Below are 10,880 nucleotides of genomic sequence, written 5' to 3' on the forward strand. Positions count from 1 at the left end.
GTATCTCCCTTAGTTTTTTTTTTCAATGTCCTGTAGTTTTCTGAGTACAGGTCTTTTACTTCCTTGATTAAGTTTATTACAAGGATTATATTTTTTTGTTGTTGCAATGGCAAAAAGGATTGTTTTTGTTGTTGTTGTTTGGTTTGGTTTGGTTTGGTTTTTCTCTCTGGGAGTTCATTCTTGGTGAATAAAAATGCCATTGATTTCTGGATGTTGATTTTGTATCCTGCTGCTTGCCTAATTCATTTTTTAAATCTATTAGTTTTTCGGTGGAATCTTTAGGATTTTCTCTGTACAATATCATGTCATCTGCAACTAATAACAGTTTTACTTTCTCCTTTCCAATGTGGATGCCTTTTTTTTCTTCTTGTCTGATCCTTGTAGCTAGGACTTCTAGTACTATGTTGAATAAAAGTGGTGAAAGTGAACATTCCAGTCTTGTACCTGCTTTTAGTTTTGCCCATTGAGTATGATGTTAGCTGCAGGTTTTTCTTATATGACTTTATTATGTTGAGGTATGATCTCTCTAATCCCACTTTGCCAAGAGTTTTTATAAAAAATGGTTGCTAGATTTTGTTGAATGCTTTTTCTGCACCTATTGATCTGATCATGTGATTTTTATCTTTAATCTTGTTTATGTTATGTATCACATTTATTGATTTGCAAATATTATACCAGCCTTGTAGCCCTGAAACAAATACCACTTGGTCATGGTGTCTGATCTTTCCAGTACATTGCTAGATCCGATTTGCTAATATTTTGTTGAGGATTTTAGCAACTCTGTTCATCAGGAAAACTGGCCCATAATTTCCTCTCTTTGTAGTGTCTTTATATGGTTTCAAAATTAGGATAATGCTGATCTCATACAGAGAGCTAGGAAGTCCTCCTCCCTCTTGAATTTTTTGGTAAGTTTTAATATTTATGTTTACATAAATAAATTATGGCTCATGAAGCTTCAAATTATTTATGTTCCCAAGTGACAGTTGTATAACATATATCATTTATAATTTTTGTATTCTTTAAGTATATTCATTGGCATATGCTGTAAGTGCAGTGGCTAAACACCTTTTTAGAAAGGTTCTGTAGTGATATGGTGAAGAAAACAGAATTTGCAGTCAGACTGTCTGAATTTGAATCCTCTTTGCTCCATTTATGATCTGTGACTTTCTTAACCTCTCTGTGCTTAGTCTCCTAAAATGTAAACAACGGACATAAATAAATATGGAAGCACTTTGAATGGTGTCTGGCACCAATGGGAAGCCTTGGCAAGAAGTTGGAGGGTGGGAGTGGAGACAGTTTGGACACTTATCTTCCAAGCTTCCTCTTTGCAGGACTATGATTTGTCAATAGCTAACTTTCCCCATGTTTATAGCTCCTCTCTTATAGCCCCCTCACTGACCTCTCTTTCTTGGTTCCAGCTCTCATTAGGTTCTGCTACACCATTCCTTCTTCATACCCTTCCTCAGACCAGAGCTGGGGGAAATGTTATGATGTTGCTGGTTTCTTCCTGTCTCTAATCTTTTTTGTTTCTCTTGTTCTGCCAAAATCACTATAAATAGCTCCTTCATTAATTTCCCTTCAGTTATATCCTTTTGAATACGGCATTTGTCTCCTGCTGGGAGGTGCGATATGTTTTTCACTGTGGCAATGGTGGGCAGGATAAATGTCAGGGGCAAAATATTTGCTTCAGAAAATCAGTGAGGAGGATTCAGCAATAGTCTTGGTAAAATATGATGATTGCTTGGCTAGGGTAAAGGTAGTAAGCAGTGATATATTTGAGAAATATTGAGCAGTAAAATGTTTAAGAAATATTTAGGTTTCAATGTATTGGTGATTGATGGAATGCAGATGACAAAGAAGAGGAAGGGCTCAGAGGTGAAGGCCATATTTCTATCTCAGGAAATGATAGAGAACTTGATCATGCTTATGACCATCAGAACAGAAGTTCTGCAAAGCTTGTAAATGCAAGAATAGAGTAAATTTACTGGGGAAAACAATGAGTTGGTTTTCTCCATGTTGAGTTTGAGTTGTCTGTGGGACACAGAGTGGAGATGATAATCAGACCTGGAGACGTACATGCAAGCCCAAAGCCTGGTACAGTGCTTTGAATTTTAGATGTAGATTTGGGAATCTCCAACTACAAATGGCAGTTAAAACTTTGGGGGTGGTGTTAGGGAACACAGGCATTTAAGAATGGGCAGAGGAAAGGTAGCTATAAAAAAGAAAAAGAGAAGAAATAGCCCAAAATCCTATTCAATAAAAGGGTAATATGCAACTCGACTAAACAGCAGGCAATGACCAGCAGGGGGCAGACACTCAATGCAAGAGCTGCCCCCTGGTGGTCAGTGCACTCCCACAGGGGGAGCGCCACTCAGCCAGAAGCCAGCTGACAGCTGGCCAGCTCAGCAAGGGTGGCGGGAACCTCAGCTGCCCCCTAGGCAGCCTAAGGATGTCCAACTGATGGCCTAAAGATGTCTGTCAGTCAGACATCCGCTGAAAGCTCCCAGACTGCGAAAGGGCATAGGCTGGGCTGAGGGACCTCCCCTCTCCAGTGCATGAATATCGTGCACTGGGCCTCTAGTATATAAGAAGAACCAAAACAGTGTGCTCAGTCCAAAGGCCAAGGGAATCAAGAGTCAGAGTTATCAAGACTGTCAGTTTTAGAAATATCAAGTGATCAGGATTACTACTACAATACTATTTTACTACTGAAAACAGCTATTAGTTTTGACACTTTTTTTTCCCAGAGACTTATTATAGGTACCAAAATAGAGCATATTTCCAGCACAGTGACCAACACATTATTGGGAATTTGATAAATGTTCGTTAACTTTTCTAAAAGCATTTACAAAAATTCACACAAAGTAAGCAGTAGAGATTGAATGTCAATTTTAAAAGTTAATAATAAACTGTATAAATTTTATTATAATTTAGGATACCACTTTAACTTTGAAAAAGTTAAAACAGTGATCTAGAGAATAAAGACTTGACTACTTTGGATAAACATGTGGCCAGGGTAAGCAACAACCCAGAGGCTACAGACTCCTCAATCAAGTTTTGGGTCCTGCCAGGTAGTTGCTGGCATTGAGGGGGATTCTATCAAACAAAAATGGTGAACCTTTTATGGTAAAGTGTATAAGGCATAACCATTGGAACTCTCTCCAACAAACATGTAATGGATCTAATGGTGAAACTTTTTTGAACATTAATGAACAAGAGATGCTGGTGCTAATATCTATAGGACTAATATAATCTGTGCATGAGTGAAAAAATATTTACCTTTTGATGTAAACTTAACTGGCACATATCTTCCTTGGATATGCAGGGATTTCCAGCAGCTTTCCTAGAAGACAGGCAAATGAGCAGATCCCAAGAGCCCAAATCACCTAATAGCAAAAAGCATTGAAAAAAAATGATCAGATTTTTTAAAGGCAGCATTTACTTCTTTAGATTAAAGAATATAATTATTTTGGTCCTAAAACACAGGCAACAACGAGTCTGATTATATTTAAAAGTCAATATTCAAAATGACTAAAGTTCAACTTTTCTAATTTAGCAGACCTAACATTTTTATATTTAGTATTGTACCCTAGGAAAATTCAATTTTCTGAAGCAATATCAAAACATTTCTTAAAAAAGAACTAAAATTAAAATATAATAAATTTACAAAGCCTCATTTGGAAATTGGGAGGAAAGAAGACTATAAAGTTATTTTAAGATAGGAGATAGTTGCAAAATCAAATAATGATCAGTCAAAACACTAGATATTTAGTTTTGGGCTTCAGTAACACTATTACTTTTCATAGGTCTTAAACATCAAATATACTTTCATAAGATTTCTTACAGAGAAAATATTGTAGTAGGCAGAAAATAAAATTCAATGGAAAATTTAAGACACAGGTTTTGTCCAAAAGAAATTTGTAGTTTAGTTATAGACAGCACAGAGTTAGATTAAAATACAGAGTAAAACATGGACCAAAGCAAATGATATTTCATTTATTTCACCAAGGACAAAGTCCTTTGTCAATAAATCTTAGTAACTTACCAAAATAATCTCAGAAGAATACAGTTTTGCATAATGTTTAAACATTTAAAAGTAAACATTTGACAAAAAGATTAACATTTGCATATATTTCACTTATTCTCTTTGATTTATTTATATAAATTTTTATCAATATGCCTTACATAAAATTGATGCTTTAAAAATATTTGCCAAATTAATGAATGAATAACTAGCCCATGATAGGGTAGTAAACACATTTCTTCAGAGAGAGTACACAAATGGGTAAACCAAAAATAACCAGAAAAAGTTATGTATAAAAGAATTGATATTATTAGGGAAACTTCCCTATTTTGGGTAGAAATCCAGTTTAAAAAATTAAGCAATTTCTGTACACATGATTTTTTGTTGACCACTCATGACATAATGTTCATAATGTTCCATAATGTTCCTTTGAGTAACTACATATGCCAGACCTCACAAGTCATTCCCCACAATAGGTGTTAGTGGTCTCTAAAAGGAAGATAACCAATGTCTCCAAATCTTATCTTTTAATAATTTCCCAGAAGGCCCTGGCCAGTGGGACTCAGTTGGTTGAGCACTGTCCTGTGCACTGAAAGGTTGCCAGTTCAATTCCTGGTCAGGGCACATGTCCAGGTTGCAGGCCTGATCCCCAGTTTGGGGGAGGGGGGGAGCAGGAAGCAGCCAATTGATGTTTCTCTCTCACATCGATATTTCTCTCTCTTCTTCTTCTTCTCTCTATAAAAAATATTTTAATAAATAAATAAAAATATATGTTTTTAATTCCCAGAAAAAATGTCTCACTTGAGAGCCTTATACTTTCAAAGAAGGGCTTTATAGAAAAAAAAAAAAAGATTAATAAGGAAGTGTGAGCTGTGACAAGTAGGAATGAAATGTCACTCACTCTTCACTAATCAAGTCTTTCACAAGTTGAGCAGCCCTGTGCTGTCTGGACTATTGGTTCCTCTGTAATTGTTCTGTTTCTAGAAGAGAAACCTCCCTGTCTAAGAAAAGTTGATCCAGGCAGTTGAGATCAAGTTAACATATGAGCTATTGTCCTAGAAATTCTCTGTTTGCTGTAGTATCCCAAGACACTGAAAGATACACAAGAGTTCAAAGGTCAAGGAGAAATGGTGCTACAATTGGGGGATGGGTGAAATCTCTCCATGTAATTGCTATCAGGCCTTAGGCTTAAAGGGTCTACCCTGTTCCACTCACCCTCATTTTAAAGAAACTACAAGCATATTCCATTAGCCCAATCCGAATACGCCAATGATTCCAATACTTTAAATGTGCATCTGGCATTTAAAAAATCTTTATTGATTTCAGAGAGGAAAGGAGAGGGAGAGAGATAGAGGCATCAATAATGAGAATCACTGATTGGCTGCCTCCTGCATGCCCTCTACTGGGATCAAACCCAAGACCCAGGCATGTACCCTGACCTGGACGCTCAACCACTGAACCACACTGGCCAGGCCATCTGGCATTTCCAACCAAAACCTTTGATGTGGATTCAAAAGGAAAAACATAAAGACTGTTTCATTCAATATTATTTCTAGCCCAAGAAACATTATAAACCTAGAATAAATGTCCTGTCTTAATATACTCAACTAAATATTTTAAGAAGATATGAATATGCAAAGAAAGACTTTCAAATTATGGACTCTATTGTTTGGGTGTTAAAAACAGAGTACATTTTTTATATTCCCCTTTCACTACCCAAGGCACACGCACCATTTCTCAATTTGATAGAAAAAAAATATTAAGCCATAAATGTTTAAAAATGGAAGACACCTTTAAATAATTCAACGCATTCAATATATCAAGAACCTCCTATGAACAGAACATTGTACTAGAAATATGAAAGTAACTAGCAAAAAGAAAAAGAAAGAGCAGCAACTGCCTTCAGCAATCTACTTGAAGGATCTAAACATTAAAAAGAATTTAGAATAACTTCTAAAGCATCACATAGTTTTTGAGGCTCATAAGAGTTACCCATCATCTCTCAAAAATATTTAATTAATATTTAAAATTCAAGATGAATATTTTAAAAATACACTATAGCATATAAATTTTACTGTAAAAAGGAATAAAGTAAAACTGAAGTTTTCAAGTCATCTCTTTATACTTCTTACCTAATTCTTGCTACCATGATCTGAAAAATAATGATTGTTTCCATTCAAAATTCCCATTGCTACACTCATTAAGTTCTACCTCAAACTATTTTCCAATTAAATATTTAATAGATCCTTTTCACTTTCTTTTCAGTTCTTTCTCCAACGTTAGAAATCAACTACCTCTGCTGACTTCCACAGGCCCTTTTTAGAGTAGAAGCTTATTTATTGCATGAGTGTTATTCTGCATTCAAAGGTGACTTTAAAAAAAATCAAAAGTCACGCTGACTTGTAGAAACTGGGCAGAAAACAAAGCACATTCACTAGCTAAGTAAACCACACGCAGAAGTCAAGCATGGAGCATTTGGGATACAATTTGTGCCTCGGCAAAATTACAGATTACTGGATACTGTGAGCTTCGGGTCATGCTCACGTAGCCGAAAGCATGAGACTGGGGACGCACATGCCCAGTGTTTCACAGCGAGACTGCAGGCACCCGGGAAGAGTCAAGCCCACATGTGGGGTGCATGTGGCCTGCACAGTGTTTGTTTTGTTGTACAATTTTAAGCATTTGACAAAAAGCAAATGTCAGCACAGTTCACATCAAAATCCAGTTCAGCCCTCATTTGAAAACTGGGCAGCACCTGGCCCATGCCTGCATGGCAGCCAGTAGCTGGAGCTAAGTACAGCTCCGCACACATTCTCCAGTTTACCTACTGGCCCTGCCTGCTCCCATGCTGCGTGGGCTCCGCCTCCAGGAGCAGAAAACAGGGCCAACCCTGGGGTAAAAGACTGGTGTGTCAGTGTCCATCAACTGCTCATTCAGCAAGTGGATGATCTGTGTTTCAGATTTCAATGAATGGCACTGTTCATTGTGTAAAGTGATTTTGATGAGCTGACTTTAGGCTCATTGATATTTGGTCAGTTGGTCTTAAAAGCATATGTGACTACACCCTTTGATTTCCAGATTTGGCCACGCTCTCCCGCAAAGTTGAGTAAGGTTACCTCAGCTCTGAAGACATGTTATTGGCTCCGTTACAGTTAGAAAGGACTGAAGTGTGACTTCTTAGAGTTGTTCTTTCTCTCAGGAGCCTGGAAAAGGCAAAAGTTGCCCTTGATCTTCTTTTTCATTTAGTCTCTTCTCAGGTTGGATTGCTAATGTGGCTCAGGTCCCACTTCAAGCTGGCTGGCTCTCATCTTTTCTCACTCACACTCTCTCTTTGGACTCTTTTCCACATTTGGCCTGTCTCAGAGCTGTTGCCGCAGTTATAAATGGCCTAGGACAGGCTCTTTCTAGGCATTGGGACAAACATTCTTGGTGTTCATCTTGCTTGGTGTGTTTCTTCTGCACCCAGAAGATTGACATTAGAGTGTAAGAGCTGAGGAGTCAGATTTGGATTTGGGGGAAAACAGGTAAAGTGGACCAGAAAGGTTAAATAACTGGTCCAAGGTTAGCCATGTAGTTAGTGGTGGGAAGAGAATTTTAATACATGATGTCTAGCTCTAGAGGCCATGTTTGAGACCATTAAATCATTATCCCTTCGATAAACAAAGAGGCAACAGAGAAACTTAGCTTTTGAGGCCTTATATGTTAACTTATACAGAACTTCCAATAACATAACTTTGTGGGATAGAAACAATTATTACACACTAGGAGCCCTGTGCACGAAATTCATGCACAAGTAGGGTCCCTAGGGCTGGCCGGTGATCAGGGCCAATCCTTCTCCAGGTGCCAGCTGCTGGCTGGGATCTTCCTTCATTCCGCGCTGCCCCCTGGTGGTCAGCGCACATCATAGAGAGCAATTGAACTCCCAGTCTCCTGGTCGAACTCCCGAGGAGACACTTTGCATATTAGGCATTTATATATGTACTAGAGGCCTGGTGCATGAAATTCATGCACTCAAGGGGGGTGGTCCCTCAGCCAGACCTGCGCCCTCTCGCAGTCCAGGAGCCCTCGGGGGATGTCCAACTGACCTACAGAGTGAGCCTAAGCGGTCAGTCGGACATCCTTAACGCTGCCGCGGAGGCAGAGAGGCTCCTGCCACCACCACTGCACTCACCAGCTTGAGCCTGGCTCAGGGCTTCTGCCTGGGCAGAGCTCCCCCTTTGGGAGTGCGCTGACCACCAGGGGGCAGCACCTGCATTGAGCTTCTGCCACTGAGTGGTCAGTGCACGTCATAGTGACTGATCATTCTGAGCCTAAGCGGTCAGTCGGACATCCTTAGCGCTGCCGCGGAGGCAGAGAGGCTCCTGCCACCACCACTGCACTCACCAGCTTGAGCCTGGCTCAGGGCTTCTGCCTGGGCAGAGCTCCCCCTTTGGGAGTGCGCTGACCACCAGGGGGCAGCACCTGCATTGAGCTTCTGCCACTGAGTGGTCAGTGCACGTCATAGTGACTGATCATTCTGCTGTTCAGTTGATTTGCATATTAGCCTTTTATTATATAGAATAGATACTTTTTAAGAGAAGAAACTGAGACAAAAAGAAATTATTTAGCTTTGGTATTTTTCCAACTACTGTCCAGTGCATCTATTTTCCTTTGGGACCTTGGAGGAAAAAAATGCCTAAAACAGGGATAATTCAGGTATTCCTAGACCCTCACCCAGCAGCAGCACACCCCAAAATGTTATTAGCAATACTACTGGAAATTAAAGTAGAATTTTCATATGTAAAAGTGTAGTAATCCATCTGCATGTGTGCTCAGAATCTATAAATATTAATTTGGCCTTCGTCTACTGTTGAAAAGAAATCTCTAAAAGTTGCTTAGATTCTTTGATGGTTAAAATGATTTTTTTCAAAAAATAAAATAAAACGATTTCTTTCCCAAAGAAACCAGAGCAGGACTAGCCCTCCAGGCTGAGTCAAGCCTTTGAATAGAGAGGTCATGGGACATTGTTCTAGGAAAACAGGATGTGGATGTTCCCTTCTCCATCTCAAAATTACAAAAACATGAGAAACACTTACAGGCGTGTCTCCATAAACAGTGAAACCAAATGGCTCAGAGCACCACTCACTATCACTCCACGGCGCTGGCTCTGGAAGCAGTGAGGGCGCCACAGACAATTTCAGGAGTTGTCAGGGCCCAGATGTATTCACTCCGATACGAAATCACACTGGTTGTTGCGTTTATCCTCTCTAAGGTTGCTCGGAAACCAGCGAACATCTTAGTGTTAAAAGGAAGAACAGTTTTTAAAGGTCTTTGTTCTTAGTTTTCATCAAGCGTCTGCCCAAAGGAGTGAGGCTTCCTTTAGAGTATTTCCAGTCTCACAGGCAGGCTGCCATGTAAAATAAACAACCATTTCCTGGCCCTCAAATGACTCCCTCATTGATAAGGTCTGCCTATCAGTAATTCAGCCCAGAGAACAGCAGAGAGAGCAGAGAGTTCTCAGACCGCAGCATTCATATAAATGCTATTTATTCCCCAGGAATGACAACTGCAATTTTCTGGCACACTATATAAAAATCTCTGAATATTAAGCCTATTTCTGCTTTATTTGTCTTCATAGCCCTTATCATCATCTGACAGATTACATATTTGTCTATTTGTGTATTGTCTGTCTCTCCCCACTCGAATGTGAGCTCTATGCGGGCAGGGCTGTCTGTTTTGTTCATGTCTGTGTTCTCAGAACCTACAATAGGGGCTGGAATGTAAGATAGACTTGCTACATATTTGTTAAATGCATAAATAAATGTAACAGGTCAACAATTAAAAATCAAAAGCCAGTATATTGAAATACTTTTATAAAAACTAAAATTGAAAGAAGAAAAAATGTTAATGTTTTTTAAGAAAGGACATAAAGATATATTTTGGTTCTTAGAATGAAGAAGGAGAAGTAAATATAAAAAATCAAAGTTAACTATTCATTGCATTGAAATAATTATAAAAACAAACAGCCAATTCCAAGTGCTTTACTTATTGGAAAGTTTTCTGTGAACACATACATTAGATTGAAGCAGAAAAGATTTATAAAGTATGACTCAAAATATAAATCTGTCCATGAGCTTCTAAGATGCATAGCTACAAAACCCAAGCCTCATTTACTTATTCAGGGTATTAGATTTTATACTCCACTAGAGGCCTGGTGCATGGAATTCGTGCACGGGGGGCGGGTCCCTCAGCCTGGCCTGCACCCTCTCCCAATCCAGGACCGCTGGCTCCTAACTGTTCACATGCCTGCCTGCCTGATCACCCCCATCCACTCTGCCTGCCTGCCTGATCTCCCCTAACCGCCTCTGCCAGCCTGCCTGATCGCCACTAACCACCTCTGCCTCGACCCCTGCACCTGGGACCCAGGCTTCCCTCCTCCAGCCAGCTGCAGGCACCCGGGACCTGGGCCAGCTTTGCCCAGGCGGGCCGCAGGCACCTGGAACCCCAGGCAGTGCCACCCAGGTCCCGGCTTTGTCAGGAAGGACATCCAGAAGACAGACGACGTCCAGTCTATCTGGTCTAATTAGCATATTACCCTTTTATTAATATAGATAAGGATACAATTAGGCTGCTTTCCTAAAATTTGTTTTCTTTCAGTGTGAAATACTAAAGATGTTTACTTTTTAAATCATATATAATATAATATCACATAAGGCTATTGCACATTCCAACATGCCATCTCTATACCCTCTCTCTTTTATTAAGATTTTTAAAAATATATTTTTAGTGATTTCAGAAAGGAAGGAAGAGAGAGAAAATGAGAGAGAGAGAGAGAGAGAGAGAGAGAGAGAGAGAGAGAGAGAGAGAGAGAAACATC

General features: G+C 39.4%; 1 protein-coding gene across 1 annotated transcript in view; it reads right to left on the reverse strand.

The window, feature by feature from the left end:
- The window catches only part of CPED1 (cadherin like and PC-esterase domain containing 1), a 281,356-nt gene that overhangs the window by 208,681 nt on the left and 61,795 nt on the right, over positions 1 to 10,880 (reverse strand). The window contains exon 3 of the mRNA XM_006756835.2: positions 3,280 to 3,386. Coding sequence (XP_006756898.1) covers positions 3,280 to 3,386 — 107 coding nt within the window. The remainder of the gene's footprint in view (positions 1 to 3,279; positions 3,387 to 10,880) is intronic.

Source organism: Myotis davidii, unplaced genomic scaffold, assembly GCF_000327345.1.
Source record: "Myotis davidii unplaced genomic scaffold, ASM32734v1 scaffold654, whole genome shotgun sequence".
NCBI classification, from domain to species: domain Eukaryota; kingdom Metazoa; phylum Chordata; class Mammalia; order Chiroptera; family Vespertilionidae; genus Myotis; species Myotis davidii.